At 40.0% G+C, this 21,151-nt stretch overlaps 1 protein-coding gene and 1 pseudogene across 1 annotated transcript in view; one reads left to right on the top strand and one right to left on the bottom strand.

Moving 5' to 3' along the window:
- The first annotated feature begins 1,536 nt into the window (after positions 1 to 1,536).
- The window catches only part of MOB1B (MOB kinase activator 1B), a 41,552-nt gene continuing 21,937 nt past the window's right edge, over positions 1,537 to 21,151 (top strand). Inside the window, exon 1 of the mRNA XM_090266780.1 lies at positions 1,537 to 1,845. Coding sequence (XP_090122906.1) covers positions 1,832 to 1,845 — 14 coding nt within the window. The 5' untranslated portion in view covers positions 1,537 to 1,831. The remainder of the gene's footprint in view (positions 1,846 to 21,151) is intronic.
- Positions 14,775 to 20,932, bottom strand: LOC150020010 (heterogeneous nuclear ribonucleoprotein F-like; annotated as a pseudogene).

Below are 21,151 nucleotides of genomic sequence, written 5' to 3'. Positions count from 1 at the left end.
ACAGCTATTGTTTAAATGACTAATCTCTGCAATTATATTCTGTATTATTAACATGACACTTCTCTCATTTTTAGGACCAACATATTTACGTTTTATCAGCTGCTAACTTTAGGAAACTCTCCTAACTGAAGAAGCCATTGGGTATTTTTGCAGATTCTCTCCTCTGCCAGTTGTTGCCCTGATAGTATCGTAGGATTCATCTAAATTGTGTTAGACCAAAAACAAGGCTACATAAGCCACCCTACCAAATCAAGAAGCAGATGGGAACTGTCTGCCAATCATATGAAGGATGCCCCTAGCATAACAGAATTTTATAACTGGAAGATAGTTTAGAGATCATGTAATCATCCAAGACCTTCCTTTTAAAAGGGGCTGAAATTGCTGTTCTAATAGGTTAACTGACTTACTCTTCCCAAATAAAATTTTCTAAGCTGGTATCTCAAGTTTTACTTTCAGAAGACCCTTAAGGAATTACATAGTAAGTCAGCCTTTAAGTCTAATCAGGTTATTCCAGTGACCTCTGCTGTTCCTGTGATAGTGTCAAGATTTCAATAATTTCTTCTGTTTTTAAAAGTGGTTTGATTTACTAAAAACCAAACTAATAGTGAATAAATTCAACTGAACTCATTTCATATGGCACCTCCTTCAAGTCTATTAGTCTGTGGGTTAATAGCTACACTTAAGTTTTGTCCAGATTCTTTAAAAACTTACTATGGATTTGATGGGTGTTGAGTGGAGAAGACATCTCTTATGTAAAATAAATGGTTACCCAAATTAATAATGCTGTGGTAGGCTGGTCATCAGCGGCAACGCTGATTAAGCATTTATGGGTCTCAGGTCCATTATAACCACAGGTCCATTATAACCACTGGGCACTCTGATGTACAGCCCATTCTGGAATCTAGAAACGATTCAGCTCCCCTTATATAGGAACGTGCATTCACATCGTTAAGGCGCCCAGAGCAAGCCTTTATAATCTACTCAAAAATGCTCCACATCCACATACCTCGAATACGTCACCATAGCAGTTTTCCCATTTTCCTAGCTGTTGATAGCCTAGCTTGCCTGTTCAGATAGTGATGGTGCCTGACCATGTCCTAGTTCAGGGTTTTAAAATATGCCTATAAAACAACAGGGACCTTGAAAACCCATTTAGATCCTTTCTTCTCGTATGGCAGAACCACACCCAAACCATTCTAACAAGACGTAATTTCCTCCTGTTTTTATATAGTAGCAGATATACTCCATAACCTTCCATCATCGTTTGCTGGGAACTCATAGTGGGCAAAATTCTGGTGGCAATTCGATCCCTCACTGTAGACCCTCATATGCCGGAGTTGAAGCCCACTTCCTTCCTGACCATTGTGGCCAGGTCTCGATCTGCTTGGTGGCGTTAGCGTATTCACGGGGCATGCCCCGAAGCTGCAAAGGTGTCCAAAACTGAAGAACCCAGAGCCGCAGTCCACGGGCTAGAGTGGGTGCGAGTAGCTCTCGCGAGAGTTCGCGGGGTGGGGGCCGCTGGGGTTAAAAAGGAGGAGGCCAGGGGCTGCACTGCTGCAGGCCGCGGGGGCAGTTCTCCAGGGACAGGCCAGCGGCCCTTTCTCCGCCTCCTTTTCCTTCCCCTCCCATTGAGAGATTCAAGCTGTGCGCTTCCCACTTCCGCCCCCTCTGCCTGCCATTAGAACTAGGGAAGCCGAGCAAGTTGCGGCCACAGCACAGCTGGCGCTGCCCGCCTCCACCTCCTGGCCTTTCTCTCCTGTTCCCTGACTAACGTCCGCCGCCGCCCAGAGACCTCGCGACAGCCGAGGCCGCAGCCCACGCCGCAGCCAACATGAGCTTCTTGTTGTGAGTAGCCAGGCCCCGCGCGCGCCGGCTTTGTTCGGGTGACCTGGGCCGCGGGCCCGCGCCCGCCTTGCGCCGCGCTTCCCGACCCGGCGTTCTCATCGAGCAGGTCTCCGGGAACCTGCCCCGAGCGCTCGCGCAGCTTTACTGTCGCCTCCTCCCGGCCCGCTTCGAGCACGCGTGGAACCCTCCAGTCCTCAGGGAGGCTCTGCCTCCCCGGACCCTAAGTCCCGAGACGCCCCGGTGCCTGCGTTCTCATTTATCCATCACCTCAACCTCTCCCTCTGTGCTGCTCTTGGGTTTATTTGCGCTTTCTTAATAAATACCTCCCACTCTCCGCAGGACCCATATCTGATGTACCCAGTCGCCTGTCTCAGCCTCCCCTGCCCATTGGTTATTTTTCTGGGTCCCAAGCACAGAAGATTGAGCATTGTGCTCCCTTCCCCTGTGTTTTAGGAGTGAGCCGTTGGGATGACAAGTCCTGTGAATGTAACCCACTTAACAAGGCTGTTTATGGGTCGGGAATCCGTGGTGACAGCCTGGAGTCTTGGGGTCTGGAGCAGGTCCTTGCTTCCCTGAAGAACATGGGCTTTATCTTTTCAGACAAACACCAAATAGGGCCTGGGTAGTGTGCACTGGGTTGATTAGGTCCACTGGGGAGTTTTTTTGCAAATCATTTGTAAATGACACCGTCACGTCACGTTTAGTGCTGGTTGTCATTTCCCTTACTTATCGTAAATTACAGATGTGTTGGGGGTTGGGGTATGAGCAGAAAGATGGGATGTAAAGATGGGGGTGTGGAGGCAGCAGACAAGCTTTACATCCTTTGAAAACAGGACCTTGAACTCTGGAATTTGCCTTTTGAAGGCTTCGTTGTGATTCACCTGTGTTTAATCTGTGGTTAGAAAGCTAATAAAAACTCGAAGATTGAAACCCACTCCATACATTCCTTTACTGTTGTAGAGAAAATAGCATTTAATGATTATTTTCTGTTCTGATGCTTTTCTTTCCCTACCTCACATAATTTTTAGTCATCATCTTGGCACTTGAATCCTGAGAATTTAACCCTTACTTTCAAATGCTCATATCTAGAATATTAATTCTTTTTAGGGTGTTTAAGCCAGAGATCACTGAGAAGGCTAATCTGCTGGCAGAATTGCTGATATTTCTAACATGCATAGTGGGTTTGGCTTTTGTCATCCTGCCTAACATATTTGAGGTTGTGAAGCCTTTTTTTTAGGCTCATCCTAGAAGTTGAGCTTGTCAGATAGGTGGTGATAGATGAGAGGATGGGATGACTTCTTGAAAGTCTTTGTTTTCTATTTCAGTTTGAATCAACATCCAGGCATCTCAGCTTGAAGCTTCTCTTCTTGAGTCTATTTACATTGCTTATTTTTGATTTTTTTCAAGAACTTAAAAGCTGTCTTCAAAATAGTAATGTAGATGATGCCCGTGATGGTTGCTAATAGACTTGTATCTCTTGGAACTAATACCTAAATTGGTTGAAGAAGGGAAGGACCGTATTTGGTGGAAACTAGGGGAGAGACAAGGTTTTGGTGGGTTTTTCTGAATATAAATACAATAGTCTCTTATTTTTACATGGCTCAATATTTAATAGTTACAGAAATGCAATTGATAAGTTCATTTCTCCTGAGCATTTTAACTACCTAACAAAGATCTTGCCATAACTAATACGTATATAACACCTTAGAGGGTTTGTACTGTTTGGGGCATAATTTTTCAGTCAGGTCACATGGAACAGATAATATATTCACAACATCTTTAGCCACATGCCAAAAGAATAATCCAGCATTTTTGGTTTTTGTTTTTGTCCACCATTAGTTTAAAATCTGAAGTAAAGATTTTGTAGATAGAAATAATTATCAAAAGATAAAGAGTAAAGTTTTGGTTATTTCATCTGCTTGTTATTTGGTATAGTTTCCTTGGATATTATTTCTGTACCAGCAGGCGAGCAGAGAAAATTAGAGATGTAATTTAGGAGTGAAATAACAAATATTTTCCTCCAGTTCTTGGAAGCTTCTTCCTAAGGCGATGGAGTCAAGGAAATAAGGGCAATTCGAGATAAGGTTACCAAGGCGATGACTCATAACTCGTGAGGGCTTTAAGATAGAAGGAAAGAATTTTAGTTAAAAAAAATCATTTTTTGTGCCAGGCACTGATATAGGCATTGGCTATCATTTGTGAACAAAATGGATGAAAACACCTGTTTTAGTGGAGCTTACATTAAGCAACCATAAACACTGAACATCAGTAAATTATATAGTATGGTAGGAGGTCTTAAATGCCATGGGACAAAGCAGAGCAGGGTGAAGAGTTTTTTTTTGGATAGGGAGGTCAGGTAGATTAGGTAATCCCCAGAATCCTCAGAGGGCGTCCAGATAACCTGCTGCTGTTATAACCTGCTGCTTTGTGTTACTTTTGTACAAATGCTCAGAATAAATTTGCACTGTGTATGTGAATCTGACTGGGACAAAGCTGTGGTTGTGCTGCAAATTGGTTTCTGTGTATCTTCAAGTTAAGCTGTAAACTCTCAGATGGTGCATAAGGAAGCTTCACAGGAACCTTGTTTAACTTTATAGACTCAAATTTTTATTTTTATATATTTTTAAAGATTTTATTTATTTTTAGAGAGGGCAAGGGAGGGAGAAAGATTGTGACAGTAATTAATTTTTTCCCCTATTATTCCTGTATTCAGGACCAGTACCTGTGAGATGTTGGGAGAATTAGAGGTGGTGAATGTAAAAGGCCTAGCTGAATAAATTGTAATTATTTGCAGCAGTGATATCTAGTTCTTTATCAGTAACTCAACAGTGTGATGATTGCTAGTAGTTTTTACTATTTTTTTATAAACATTCATCATTTCTGACTACTTAAATCATAGCCAATTTCAGTGAGTTTAATATCATGTGTATTAGTGCTACTTTGATTTTCTGAGGATTTTTGAAGCAAAAAAAAAACAAGCAGGGACTTCCGGCCAAGATGGAGGCTTAGACGGACACGCTAGGTCTCCCTCTACAACTATAGTGGAATACAACTACTTTAAAACAAAGGATAACTAGAAATTCCAGAAAATAAAGCTACACGGAAGCCCAACATATGAAGGTATAAACCAGCGGTGCCATTTGGGCAAGTAAGAGTTAAAGAAGGCAAAGCTGTTTGCGGAGCGGCGGGGCGGGGCGGCGAAAAATCCTGGAGGCAATCAAGCCCCTGGCGTGCGCGACTCCAATCAAGCCCCTGGCTTGCGCGACTCCGGGCGCTGGGGAGCAGCCGCAGCATCGCCTTGAACAGTGAGGCCCAGGGGGGCGGGAGGACGGATCCCGGTCTCCTAGCTGAATAACTGTGTGAATCCATCTTGGACCCCCGCCCCCACAGAAAGCACCACAGGGCGGCGAAATAGGTCGCGGACAGGCAGGCGCCGGCGGTCGCTGATTTGTGACGCGTACGCAGGCACTGCCCCCTGCCCCCGACAGCCGGCCCAGGAAAACAAAACGCATCTGTCAAAATGAGGCAGACAACTATAGAGATCCTGGTAACACAACTCACCAGGCAGCAGATAGAGAACCTGACAGATGAACAGATAAGAAACCTGTCAGAGGCTCAGTTCTGGGCCATTGTTATCAGGTGGCTTACAGAATTCACAAAAGAGCAGGAAAAAGATATGAAAGAAGCGAAAAACTTTCATAACGAAAGGAACAAAACCACATACGAGACAGATGGTGAGGAATCCAGAGTCCATTTCAACAAACTGGAATATGGAGAAGGAACAAGCAGTCAACCAATGCAGCGAGAGGAAATGGCAAGCAACAATGAGAGGATCAGAAACCTCTGGGACAGCTATAAAAGGCCCAACATAAGAATCATTGGTTTGCCAGAGAATGAGGAAGATGAACTAGAACTTGAAAAATTGAGTGAAAATATAATAAAGGAGAACTTCCCAGACTTGGGGAAGGGAATAGACTTGCAGATCCAGGAAGCAAGGAGAGTTCCCAAGAGACTGGACCCAGGGAGAACCACTCCAAGACACATTATAATCAAAATGTCAAAAATTAAAGATAAAGAGAGAATCTTAAAAGCAGCAAGAGAGAAGAAAAGAATTATGTACAAAGGGGTCCCAATTAGACTATCAGCTGACTTCTCAAGGGAAACCCTACAGTCAAGAAGGGATTGGCAAGAAATATTCAAAGTAATGAAAATCCAAAACCTACAACCACGAATACTCTATCCAGCGAAATTGTCATTCAGAATAGAAGGACAGAGAAAGTGTTTCCAGGACAAAATAAAACTGAAAGAGTTCATTAGATCCAAACCACTGTTATATGAGAAGTTAAAGGGACTGGTTTAAAAAACAGAAGCTAAGGAGATGAAACAAAGGCAAACGAAACAGGCAACGAGAGTGGAAAAGGAACTGTGGGTACGGGAAACATAGTGGGGGGAGGCCAACAGGGAGGGGGAGTGGGGAGAGGGAGGGAGATGATATAGGAATTGGGGATCATGGTAGGAGGGAATGGAATAGACGGAGAGAGGTTGGGAGGAACTGTAAGCACAACTAATGGACATAATCTAAAAGGGGGGGACAACTGGAGGGAGGGGGCCACCGGGTGGAGGGGAGCAGAGGGAAGGGAAAGGGGCACAAATGTAATATTTTAATCAATAAAACACATTAAATCTGAAAAAAAAAAAAAAAAAAAAAAAACAAGCAGGAGTAGGAAGATAAGCAAATATTCAGGTAACAGTCTAAGTACCTCATAGCCAAGTAGCTTTATTGTTATTATTGTCTGTAATGAAAGGTTGATTTTTTAAAAAAATTGCTGTTATTGTTCTCTCTTTCTTCCTAAGTTCTTTGTTGTTCTCAAATTGAAATTTGATGAGAATAATTCAATAGTTGTACTGGATTTTAGGAAGAATTTTTTTGTTTTTCTTTGTAGAAAGAGATAATGGTTTAACTTAAGTACTTTCTTCGTATTCATTGTAAACATAGAATAATTAAATAGAGGCAATAGGGGTAAAAGTCTTTAATGGCAACTTTTCTGGTATCTTGGTGCCCAGATCATGTTCCACACAGAGTCCCAGCATGACCTTCCTGTTCTTTAGAGAATCTAGTTTGTTCACTAGTGCCCTGCAGCATTAGATTTAACTACTGAAATAGTTCTTTGTTTAAAAGCTCCCTATGGGTATGTTTTTTACTCCCATATGTCTGATTTCAGTGTCCCTAATCTTTCCCCCACACTCTGCCATATATTCAGCTTACACTCTTAATTTTACTCATAAATATTGCACTTTTGAGTCCGTGAACAACAAACTAATTTGTCAAAACTGAAGTCTCTTAACCCAGAGCACAGCATCATTTTGAACACTGATGCTTGTGTCCCCACCCTCATGTTAAGGACTCCCAAAAGGGTTTTATCACTCAGACTCTTAACACTTTAATCAGTCCTTTGTTGTCCTTGTCAGTTTTTAATTTGGGAAATGGCGAGTTATCAAGAATTGAAATAAATTTTTTTTTCAAATTATAGTTAGAGCCAAACTATACCAAAAAGTATAACTAAGTGGCTAGGCATTTGGGGACCAAAATATGCCTCCATTGAACTTACTGATTTTAGCTTTTGCTCAAGTAGGAATATATTTGTAAGGTGTTGGGACAGTGTTGTCTTGTGATCACTATAGGTTCTAGAGATATACAGTACTTTTAGAAAAAGTATTTTATTTATTTTTAGAGAGAGGGCAAGGGAGAGAGAAAGAGAGAGAGAAACATCAGTGTGTGAGAGAAACATCAATCGGTTGCCTCTCACACACCCCCAACCAGGGTCCTAGTCCACAACCCAGGCATGTGCCCTGACTGGAATGGAATGGGTGACCTTTCGGTTTGTGAGCCAATGTCTAACACACTGAGCCACACCTATCAGAGCTGCCTTTTAAAAAAAATTTTTAAATGTCATTCAACATTTAGAAAAATATACCATTGTCATTTTAAATAGCATGAATGGAAAGAAAAGCTGCTCTTGGTCCTTTAGTGAAGTCCACCCTCAGGACTGAGATGACCAGTATCTGTATGTAACAATAACTCTTGAGAAATCTGCTTTAGACCCTTAAAGTGTGGACTTCATCATCACCTAGGAACGTGTTAGAAATACAAGATTTTAGGCCCCAGTCTTTGAATTAAAATGCATTTTAATAAAGTCCCTACACAGAAAGCACCTTCAAGTTTGAGAAGCTTTAAGACAATAGTAAGTGGATGAATGCCTGCATATTGAGTTAAATGATTCAAAATAAGGTAAAGAAAAAAAATTCTTGGAATTCAGTATTACGCTACTTCTGTCCTTGAGAGACTTGTGCGGCCCTGACAAAGATTCCTTTCTTGACTGAACTTTAGTCAGGCTCTTGGACCTTTACTTAGGCCTATTCGTGCACTTTCTTGTAAAGTCTAGTTCTAGCAAGAACCCTGTTAAGTCAGTTTAACCAGAATCCTCCCACCCTCAATATCTGATCAGCTTCCTCTTCCTCCACCATTCCCTGGCCTATCTTCAGCCAGAATTCTGTTAGGTCACTTTAGCCAGAACACCCTTTACCCCCAATGCTTCCTCTTAGTAATTTTTCCTCACTCACTCCTTGGCTATAATTTCCCATTTGCCCATGCTGTATTTGGAGGTGGCCCCAATCTCTCTCCACTCACTGTAAAATGCCATTGCAGCGGTCCTTATGCCTATCTCATTGTTACTGAATAAAGTCTGCCTTTACCATCTTTAACATGTGGCAGTGAATTTTTTTTTTCATTAGCAACCCTGAGGAAGGTTAGGTGTCCTGATTGCCTTTGCATACTTGTAATTATTTATAATTATTATTTAAGGTGTTTTCCCCCCTGCCCAGATGGTAGGTTTCATAGGGTTTGTTCACTATTTTATTTCCCGGCATGTTAGTATATTGTTTGGCAAATATGTCCTCAATATATAGATATATTTTGGGTTGAAAGTTGTCTTAGAAAGAAGACCTGGATTTCAGAGTTTTGGGTCTGTCACAACCATGTGACCTTAGGCATATCACTTAAAATCTTAACCTTTGTTTCCTTTGTCTACTGGGGGAAAGGAATGCCTAGTCCATTGCGTCAGTAGGAGAATTGAATGAGAAAATGGTTATGGAAATTTTCATAAACCAGAGTCCTGTACAAACACTGTTATTGTCCTCACTCATGAAATTCCTAAACCCAGTATATAAACTCTTTTCACATTCCGTATTGTGTTTCGCTGTCTTATAGATACATGATATTAATGTATAATACAATAAATACTTATTGGATATTTCCTGTGTATGAAGTGAAGTGTTAGGTGCTGGTGATGGGAGAAAGATGGGGTTTAGAAATAAGTAAGAGGTGCTCTCTGTCTTCAAGAATCTAAAAATTGGGAACTAGCATGTGACATGGATATGCTTCTCAATAATTGCTTTTAACTCATTAGTTTTAAGTCCACTGGCTAATGAAGTTTTAAGATTATTATTTATTTATTTTCAATATTTTTTCAAGGTTATTGATGTTGCATTGTATATAAACTTCTTTGGGTATAGGTGTGAAATAGTTGCATTTGGTATTTATAAAAGTTATTATGTTTATCTAGTATGTTCCTATATTCAAAACAGCAGGAATTTTGCAGATATGTGTCTCTGTATTTTTCGGAAGGGACTGCTTCTGTTGGATGGGTTTGGGGCCTGCCCTGCTTGGTTTTGGCCCACTTTCTTCCTGCAGTTGACTTGGGCTTTTCAAGGAGAGATTGGAATGGGGCTGGAAGTGGTTGGCAAAATCCCAAGGCATAGGTAGCCTCCATGATAGGGTGTTTGCTGACCATTCCAGCCTCATCTACACCCGCCCTTCTGCCTTGTCCTTCCCCACAGAGCTCAGCCATTTTATTTGCATTTCTTTCAACATGTATATATTTCTCCCACATCTCTCTGCCTTTGTAAATGCTATTCCTGTTGTTCTGGCTAGACTGCCCTTCTCTTCCCCACCTTCATTTCTTTAGTTCTGGAGTCTACTCTTTCCCTAACCTTTGCCCCCTTTCCAGTTTGTTAAGCTACTATTTCAGTGTCCTCTGTAGTCCTTATCTGTAGCCATTATCAAAAGATACTTTACTGGTCAGTTTTTAGGCCTTTCTTCCTCATCAGAGTATGTGGCCTCTTTGATGATGCAGCAGTTTCAAAACTGTTTTAGAATCTTTACCACCTAGTATAGTCTAGTATATATCACACACATTTTTTAAAAAACAAATCAATGACATTTTTGAGTGTCTTCATGGTGGTAGGTGGAGGTATGAGTGATTCTTACCACTCTGCTCTAATTTTCCCCTTCCAAAGACTTATGGGGAAATATGAACAGATGGCTACTGTGCACAGAAAATTTTGGGACACCTATATTTTTTGGATCTCTATTTCACAATTTTGTAGGGACCTTTTTTTACCCTTCTTTCAAGAATTATTGCCATGTGCCTGGCACATGTATTCTGCCTGTCAATATAAATTGTGTACCAACAGCAGTGAATGAAAGTGGCATTTCCCTGCATCCCCACCACTGTTGCACTACTAAGGATAATAATCATGAAAGCTTCTTGGGGTTTTTATATTAATACCAAGTGAACAGTTAATAGTACAGATTCTTCCAAAGAATTTCTGTCCTTTGGCATAGTTAGGGTGCTTGTTTCTATTGCCATCAACCTTCTTTTTTTTTTTTTTTTAATTTTATGAGAGGAAAATAGTATCTTTTATGATAAAAGTTAGAATGGAGATCTTTGTTAATAAATGAAATTTAAAAATTAACAGTTATGTGAAAAGTAATGGTAGAATATAAATTAAAAAGTATGTGTTAATAAGTGTTTTTACAGTTACATTCAGTTGAAAAATGCTAATGACTTACCAAGAAAATATTACTTTTCTCCTACACGAGCGGGGATTATAGTCTATAAAGGGGGATTTTACAAAGTGAGATATGTAACTCCAATCGAATTTCTTGTTTCTTAGTTATATTTCTGATGTTTTAATGCAGATATTAAAATGATAAATTAATGCAAATAATAAACATGTTTGGGAGGCATATGACATACGTGGAGCTCTAAACATGACCTATAGATTTATTAAAAAATCATTTATCTTATTTTAAAATATTTTATTTAGTTAGTTTTAGAGAGAGGAAGGAAGGGAGAAAGAGAGGGAGGAAAACATTGATATGAGAGAGAAACATCAATCAATTGCCTCTCCTACGCACTCCAGCTGGGACCAAACCTGCAACCCAGGTGTGTGCCCTGACCAAGGATCGAACCAGTGACCTTTAGCTTTGTGAAATGACGTCTAACCAGCTGAGCTACACTGTTCTGGGCTCATGACTTACAGATTTAAAGCTGCTTTTTGCTATTGGTCTTAACAAATTTATTGCTTTTCTCATGAAGTTTGATAAAGAGCTATGTCAGGAATTTTTCTTTATGGATTATTTTAAGGTGGAGATTTTTCCCCAAAGAAAGAGTAAATAGTAGTGTACAGTTGCTGGTGAATCTGAATAATATGTCTTTATGATATGCATATTGTTTTTGAGCATTTATAGGTCAATCTATTTAAGCATGAGTAAGTTATGTTGTGATGACTCAACTCAGAACATTCTTTATCATTTTATCAGTAAATACATTGTATAATTGTATGTGTGAGAAGTCCTGCTAGCCTTAATAAATTTGTTCCTTTTTTAATGGCAGTTCTGATATTTATATTCTACATATACCTATAAAACCTAAATTAAATATATCTGCTGCTCATCTTCCCTTTATCCAAATACTCCAATTATCACATTAACCAAGGAGGAAGTGTGATAGCTGGGGAGAGTCAGAGAAAGCAGTTTGCTTACTTTTGCAATTTTTATGAAAATATGACCATGGGAACACGTTGTTGAGACTCCTGCTAGCACCTTGGAAGGGATCCTGCCATTGAGGATCCCTGAAGTTTAAAATGTTAGTATCGTGGTAAATCCAGTTCTACAGTCTTGTACTGTAATTTTGTGCTTGGATGATTCCATTTGTTCATTTGTACTACTTACTGAACTGTTAGTTTAAACATAAGATGTATACTAATATGCATGTATATACCGTACATATGGACTGTGCTCTTGTATCTACTATAACTGGGCCTATTTGTATAAGCTGAGAATATAAATTTAGCAAGTGTTGCCAGAATATTTGCTTTATCTACCATTTTTACCTGCAGTCCTCTATCAATTTAGCTCAACAAACAATTATTGAAGATCTGGTCTGACCTAGGCCTTCCGCTGGGTTCAGAGATGCAGTGGTGACTTAGAAACAGGCCTTACCTTTGAGACACTCATGGTGCATTGTAAAATAGAGACACATAATAGTGTCCTGTGTGAACACAGAGAAGGTGTCCCTAATCCAGTTTTGACTATCAGAAGCTGCCTGAGGAAAATGATCCCTGAATTAATTCTCTAGGGATGAGTAGACATCCAGTGAAAAAAGAAAGTTCAGTTAAAAGTATATGAATAAGGAAGAATAGTCTCCATCTGATTTTAACTGTTTTTTTGTTTGTTTGTTTGTTTGTTTGTTTTTTCTTACTGGTCAGGCTTACTTTATTATAAGAATTTAATTTCAAAGCATTTAGACCATGCGACTGCTGTGTCACTGATTGCATTGAATCCTATTATTCTGCTTCATATTTGCAGGCAAATAATGGATTGTAGGAATTGTAGGTAAATCTTTGCCCTAGTGTTGACATCTGTATCTCATATAAAAATTGTTATAATTACTGCCAAGGCTGCAGGCTTGATTTTCATTGCACCCTTTATAATGGGCTGTGGTTTTGGATTAAATGCCAAGGGGAAATTATGCTCTTTTACTTTGAAAAAAATAAAGTAATTCTGTTACAACAAAGAAGTACATATTAGTTATTAAAAATATAAAAGCTACCTCTTCTCTTTCTCTGCCTTCCCACAATGGGAGGAATAGGCTTGCTTAGAATTTCTGAGATGTCTTGCATTGATTTTTTTTTTTTAGTGAAGGTTTAAGTAGGGCAGTGCTACAAAGGACCTAAAATTGAAAATGAAAATTCTAATGTCAGGGTTACGAAATATCCCCAGTTCATCTGTTAACTTCTCTTGTTGCAGTTAAAATCTTTTATTAGATTTGTTACACTGAATAAGGTGATGAATCAATCCCTTCCTTTAATATTGAGAACAACTGTTCTTGGAATAATAACAAGATTTTTCTTCTCTTTCAATATTGTTTAAGATAGTAAACACTTATTAGGCATCTGTTATGTCCCAGGTTCTGTGTTAGATACTGTGAATTGAGATTGACTAAGACATGATCCATATTCTTGCGTAACTCACAGTCTAATAAGAGAGAGAAAGTAAAATGTAAACAGATAAGCATGAGGATGTAATGTTTTAAGTTGACCCTTTATGGTTTAGTGTGGTGGGAGGATTGTTGTTGTCTGGATGTGTTCCTCCCCCCAAATTCCTATGTTGAAATCCTAATGCTCAGTTTGGTGGTGGTTAGGTCATGAGCGTTCCACCCCCATAATTAGGGTTAGCATCCTTATAAAAAAAGACCCCATAGAGTTTCATATTTTCACAGCCCCTTCCATCATATGAGGATGCAGTGAGAAGTAGGCAGTCAATATTCTGGATGAGAGCCTTCATTACTACCCAATAATGCTGGCACCCTGATCTTAACTTCTAGCTCCCCCAAACTGTGAGAAGTAAATTTCTGTTGTTCATAAGTTACCCAGTCTGGTATTTTTGTTACATCTGCTTGAATGGACTAAGACAGGGATAAAATATGGATTGGTGCTTTATTTATACATATATGTGCATGTAAAAGTGCATATATATATAATCATTTATTAAACATTTTAAGCTATCATTTCATATATTCCACATTTGCTTTGTGACAGCTACCTTAAAATTAAGATGCTTTAAGTGTATTCATTTAATTGTCATGATGGTCCTGCAAAATTGGCGATGTCTCTAATCTTTTAATTGTAAGCTTGGAGAAGTTGTATAATTGTCCAAGATTTCATAGGTAGTAGTATACAGGCAGGATCTGAAACTGGGTCTTTATTCCAAGTCCTGTACCTTTTCTTCTACTATATGTCAGGCATCATATTGGGGAGTGGAGGTACAAAAATGAAGATGACAGACTTCCAGCCAAGATGGAGGCATAGGTAGACATGGTTCACCTCCTTCCACAACCATAAGAAGGATTACATCTACCTCAAAACAAAAACAAGAACTACCAGAAAATTGAATTACATGGACGTCCAACAAGCAAAGATATAAAGAAGTAATACTCATCCAGATGGGTAGGAGGGGTGGAGCCGGGGGAGCCGGGACAGAGAGGATGCAAATGCCGGCAGCGGCTGCAGCCAGTTGGTGGAAAGAGCAGTCACACTTTATAAAAGCCAGCAGGAACTCCTGGGGAGCAATCCCAGCCCCAGGCCAGACCGAACAACTCATAGTTCCAGCGCCAGGGAAATAAGGCTTCATTGCTTCTAGCTATGAAAACCAGGGTGTGTTGGGATGGTGGAAGAAACTGCTGGTCTCTCAGCAGAGTCGTTTAGAGGGCCCCCATGGTCGTAGAACATAGGCAAACCCACCTACTCTGGGCAGCAGCTACAGGGGTGCCAGTTGCATACGGGAAGCAGGTGAAGTGACTGGAAATGTGTTGAGTGCTGAGCAAGTGGTGTTGTTCCCTCTCTGATCCTTCCCCCACATACAGCGCCACAAGGTAGTGAAACAGGTTGCCCTGCACTGAAGAATTCCTAAGGCTCCGCCCCTTATAACATAACAGGTGCGACAGCTTTACCTAAGACACAAAGGCAAACACAGGAGCCTGTCAAGTTGAGGAGACAGAGAAGTATGACCCAAAAGGGGGAGCAGATCAAGGTTCCAGAAGGAGAACTAAGTGATGAAGAGATAGCCAGTCTAACAGATGCAGAGTTCTGAGTCTACTGTAAGTAGACTGAGCAGACACCCCCATTCCTTACATCATCTCGCTGCTGTATGCCCCATTGGTAGCTCCTGTTGTGGAATTCAAGAAAAGTTCACTATATGTATATTGCATGTTGGCCCTGTCTTTGGACATAGCTGCCACAGCTTCTTCATGAGTGGAAAACTCAACATCAGCTTCACTCATCACTCTTCCATCAGGGCCAGTCTCAATATGACTTACAGGGATGAGAAGGTAGAAGAAGTTGTAAATGTTCTCTGTGGCTTTGTATGGCAGCCCCCTTATGTGGACACAGTGTTCAGTGGTACTATGGACAGTGAACTCACCATCTCCGTATCTGTGGTCATACATCCCAGAAAGACAGTAACTAAGATCTCTTCCAGACAGGTCAGCAGTAGAGCCCTAGCCATCCCTGAGGCTGCCGTATTCCTCATAGGTCCCAGAGCCTGCACTATAAGAACCAGACCTCATCCACTCCAGACCTGCCTGCTTGACAATGCCATTATACCTCCTGTCTGTACATGGGTGGTCATAGGGCCCTGGCTGCTGTACGGACATAAACTTCAGAGGGGGATCTGAGTTATGACCTAACTTTTTCCTGACTACTCTTGAACACTTCAGTATACCTATGCCCTATTCTCTCCTTGTGCCTCCCTAGAGCCTTCTCAGCTAACCCTTGCAAAGCAAACTGCACAAAGGCTTCCTCTGTAATCTTGCCCTAATAATGCTCACAGAAATGATTGAGTATGGAAAACTTGGAAGAAGTGAAGGCTATACTAAGTGAAATGAAGAAAAATCCACATGAAACCAATGGTGAAGGGAAGGAAGCCAGGGTTCAAATAAACGATTCAGAACATAAGGAAGAAATAAACAGTCACCCAGTACAGAATGAAGAAACAAGAATTGAAAAAAATAGAAGAGATTTAGGAACCTCTGGGACAATGTTAAATGGACCAACATCCGAATCACAGAGGTGCCAGAGGAGACGAGGAAGAGCAAGAAATTGAAAACTTATGTGAAAAAATAATGAAGAAAAATTTCCCAAATTGGGTGAAGGAAATAGACATACAAGTCCAGGAAGCACAGTGTCCCAAACAAGTTGGACCCAAAGAGGACGACACCAAGACACATCATAATTAAAATGCCAAATGTTAAAGATAAAGAGAGAATCTTAAAAGCAGCAAGAGAAAAGAAGTTACCTACAAAGGAGTTCCCATGAGACTGTCAGCTGATTTCTCAAAAGAAACTTTGCAGGTAAGAAGGGACTAGCAAGAAGTATTCCAAGTGATGAAAAGCAATGGCCCACAACTAAGATTACTCTATCCAGGAAAGCTATCATTTAGAATGGAAGGGCAGATAAAGTGCTTCCCAGACAAGGTGTAGCTAGAGGAGTTCATCATCACCAAGCCCTTTTTATGTGAAATGTTAAAGGGAAACATTTAAGAAAAAGAAGATGAAAACTATGAACAGTAAAATGACAACAAACTCACAACTATCAACAAATGAATCTAAAAAAACAAAAACTAAGCAAATAACTAGAACAGGAACAGAACCATAGATATGGAGATCATATGGAGGGTTATCAGTGGGGAGGGCGAAGGGGAGAATGGAGGAGAAGGTGCAGGGATAAAGAAGCATAACTGGTAGGTACAAAATAGACAGGGGGACATTAAGAATAGTAAAGTAAATGGAGGCGCCAAAGAACTTATATGCATGACCCATAGACATGCACTAAGGGAAGGGTGGGATTACGGGAGGTAAGGGAGGTACCAAGCAGAGAGGGCAAAGAGGAAAAAAATGGGACACCTGTAATAGCATAATCCATAAAATATACTTAAAAAAAATGCTGATGACAGACACAGCCTCTCATTTAACAAACACATAAGTATACACATAGGGTGTTACAGGTGCTTCAAGCTACAGTGAGACATGAGAGGATGACCAGTTTTTCATAGAAAGTTAAGAACAATTTTTATAACAGAAGTGTTGTTTAAGCTCTGTAGATATCTCTTGGTTGAACTATCGGTAATTTGGAATTCTTGCCAATTCAGTTGCCTGGTTCCTGCTCATTCTGAGCTCTGCATATGCAAGTTTTGGTTTCTTCTTCTTGGCAATCCAGCCCATTGATAGGATTTTGAAAATGGAGTTACTGCTGTTGCATGGAAATCATGCAGACATTTGACTATGGGCACTTACTAAAATCCCCTGTGGTTTCAGTACCTATTTACAGTCTGTGATAATGAATTTCTGGCTGGTTTGGCTCAGTGGATTGAGCGTTGGCCTGCGAGCTAAGTGTCGCTGGTTCGATCTTCCAGTCAGGGCACATCAGAGAAGGAAAACTCTGATTCCAAAAAACCTCCGCTGCCTTGCGGCATACCTCTTCAGGGGAAAGGCTAAGGGAGTAAACCCCGACAGAAAATCTGGAGCCGGAGTCCCTAAGGCGGTTTGACGTTGTAGTCAACACCGGCAACTCCTGCGGCGCACCTGAAGCCAAGCTGTATTGACTCCGTCTTTCCCTTGGACCCTTCAACTGCGAAGAGAGGGGGGGTCTGCTGCATGGGCAACAGCAGATCCTCCATATCACCCTGCCCAGGCTCTGTAGCTTCAGCTTCACTGGAGAGGACACTCCAGTGTCATCACAAGATGTCGATTCAACACGGGAGGAGACAGATACCGTGTCACTCCCGAGTTGGACTGCACAGCCATTCTCGGTGGTGCAGATAGACTCTTAAGAAGTTACACCATCATCTCTCGAGACGGACGGCTGCCGACGACGACGATAATGAATTTAGTGCTGGGCAAAGGAAACTACAGCCTATACACAACTCAAAAGCTCCGATGGTGATTGGAGATGAGTAATTAAACTTTAGGGCCTTCATCTGTACCTGAGATAGTGCCTCGGGTAACTTCTCAGGTGTAGAAACTAATTGGCCTTTGCATGTGAAGTGCTTTATTATTGTCTAAGCATTAGATTATAAAAATTTATGGGGTGTCAGATAAATAGGGAATTGGCTAACCCTGTACCTGTTCTTGTATGAAGTCACTGAGTTACACTTTATAAAATTGAGATGTTATGGACATACTGTAAATTGAGAGGCAACTCGGTTAGCAGTTTCATGTACTAGAGCAGAATTCCCTAATATGGGTTAAAGAGCAAGATGTTAAAATGTGGAAGAAAAGTTTCCCTGACTCAAGATGTTTGTAGAACCCTGAACTAAGCCGTAAACATTTTTCTTTACTATTGGACCTCTCATAGCTTATAAAATACTCCTTTAAATAATATACTAGTGTATAATTTAGCATTGTGCTAACCAGTGAGGATACCAACATGATTAGTTTCCTTCAGTCTAATATTTCCTTTGTGCCTGAGACTTGTATATACCAACTGCCTACCTAACATATCTATTTGGATATCTGGTAGGTTTCAACAAGTTAATATATTGAAAACCCATGACCCCAAGCCTATCTTATTTAAAGAGTCCATTTCCTACCTACTTGAGACTGAAAACCTAGGAGTCATCCTTGTTTCTTCACCACTCTCCATAGATCATGAAATCCAGTAGTGAGTTCTGCTGGTACTACCTACAGATAAATATTGGAACCTGCCTTTATTTTTTTTACCTCTGTGAATCCAAGCCATCATTCTCTCTTCTTTGTACGAGTTTCCCAACTGGCTTCTCTGTTTCTTCTTTTACTGTCCTCCTCGTCCATCCTCTCCGTGGCAACTAGAATGATCTTTAAAAAAAAACAACCACTAAGTCATGTTATTATTGTTGGTTTGTAATAAAATTCCCAGTGGCTTCCCATTTATTCTCAAAATGATAATCTAAATTCACATTTTGGCTTCTAAAATTTTAGCCAATATGGTTTCACCGGCCTTTCTGATATTTTTTCTTATACCACTATTTCCATGATTCTTGATGCCCTAAGTCACCATTACCTTTTAACCTCTGCTGACAAACTTGCTTTTGCACTAGTTTATCATGTAAGCCTGAATTACTCTTCCCTCTTCTCCAGATCTTCACATGGTTAGCTCCTTGGCTTTCTGGCATTGGGAAGGCCTTCTCTAAACACCTGATCTAATATAGTGCTTTATTACATCACATTATTTGTTACATCATTCTGTTATTTTCATCATAGCATTTACCTCTACTCAATAGTTTTTTGTTGATTTATATTGATTGATTGATTGACTTTGAGAGCATATTTATTAAAGCTGGGGACAGTGAAACAAGGAAGGGCCTAGGATAGAAGAAGCAACAGGAGAGAGCCTAGGTGGAGCTGCTTTGACTCAGTGGGAAGTCAGAGAAAAGGGGACCTTGGAGACAGTGTTTAGGGGGTAAGCCTGGGATGAGCTGCCACTGCCTATTACTCCCCTGCTTGCAAGTCTTGTGGGGATCCTTATAGTTTAGTTGTTGGTTTATTTTTTCTTTTGCCTCATCTTTCTACCTTGAGAGTAGAGATCTCTCTCTTGTTCAGTGCTGTAAACTTCCCAGGGCTTAGGACAGAACTACTTAGAATATAGAAGGTTGTCAGAACATGCTAGTTGGATGAAGGAATGCAAGAGTGAATAAATGGATGAAAGAAACTGACTTACTGAGGTGGTAAGGTACATTATTGAGAGGCTACTTATGTTTTTAATAGTAAAGATTAACAAAGATTTTTCTAAATTGAGCTATATCATAAAAATTTACATACCATAAAGTTCATCCTTTAAAATGTATTACTTAATGTATTTTAGTATAGTCACAAAGTAGTACCACCATCATGACAATTTCAGAACCTGTTTAGCACACCTTAAAGAACCTTGTATTATTAGTAGTCATTCTTTATTTCTTCCTCTCCAGTCCCTAGCAACCACTATTCTACATTTTATCTCCATGAATTTGACTTGTGATACTACATATTTTGTATCTGGGTTCTTTTCACTTGGCATAATATTATTAAGATTCACTCATGTTACAGCATGTATCAGTACTCCATTCCTTTTTATAGCTGAATAATATTCCGTTGTATGCATATACCACATTTTATTTATCCATGCTTCAGTTTATGGACTTTTGGGTGGTTTCTATTTTTTGACTCTTACAAATAATGTTGCTATGGACATTACTATACAAGTTTTTGTTTGGTCATATTTTTCAGTTTTGGGGGGAATATACCTAGTCATTTCCCCTACCTTCCACCTGAGTCCCTCCCTGGCAAGCATTGATCATTTTACTATCTCTATAATTTTTCCAGAATGTCATATATTTGGAGTCATGCACTATGTAGTCTTCAAAGACTGGTGTCTTTCACTTTGCAATATTTAGTTAAGGCTTACTTATGTTTTTTGGTGGCTTTTCTTTGTCTCAATAGCTCGTTTCTTTTTATTATTGAACATAATATTCCACTTTATGGATGTACCACAGTTTATTCATTCACCTATTGAAGGCATGATTAAAGTTGATATAAACATTCACACGTGAGTTTTTTTGTGGATATAGGTTTTCAAATCAATTAAGTAAATACTTAGGGGGAGGATTGCTGGATTGTACGGTAAGAGTATTTTTAGCTTTGTACTTGCCAAACTGTCTTCCAGAATGGCTGTACAATTTTACTTTTGCATTCCTTTCAGCAGTGAATGACTGCATCCTCATCAGCATTTGGTATTGTCAGTTTTGTGGATTGTAGCCATTTTAATAGGTATATATTGGTATCTCATTTTAATTTTCAATTCCCTGATGACAAATGATATTGAGCATCTCATCATAGGTTTATTTGCTATTTGCATATCTTTTTTTGTGGGGTTAATTCATCTCTTTTTCTCATCTCTTTATTGAACTTGTTTTCTTACTGTTGAATTTTAAGAACTTATTGTATATTGTTTTTTTAATGCAAATTCTTTGTCAGATATGTGGTTTCTACTTTTTGTATATTTTGAATGCAAGTTTGTTTTTTTTTCTCCATTGGCAGTCTTTAATTGAAATATTTTCCTTTGTAGTTCTTAAGTAGCCAGGCATTCCACTGCACCGCTGTTAATGTCATCTGTGATGTCATGAGGGTGGTGGCCTTACTTTCATCTCATTGGGGTTGAATTTTGGAGGCATAGTGGATGCCGCTGGTGTCAGATAAACCCAGATTGCACCTTTGCCTCCTCTGAGCTGAAAGCCAAAAGCTGAATGCAAGCTCTTTATCAGATATGTGATTTCCAAAGATTTCCCCCCAGTCTGTGGCTTAACAATTCTTTCACAGAGCAGAGTATTTAATTCTAATAAATTGCATGTTAGAGGCATCCCCTTCCCCCACAATCTTAAGTTCTGAACTCT

This window comes from Furipterus horrens, unplaced genomic scaffold, assembly GCF_987537825.1.
Source record: "Furipterus horrens unplaced genomic scaffold, mFurHor1.1.pri manual_scaffold_2, whole genome shotgun sequence".
In the NCBI taxonomy this organism is placed as follows: domain Eukaryota; kingdom Metazoa; phylum Chordata; class Mammalia; order Chiroptera; family Furipteridae; genus Furipterus; species Furipterus horrens.
Note: the sequence above shows the minus strand (reverse complement) of the source record. Positions and strands in the feature narration are given on the sequence as shown.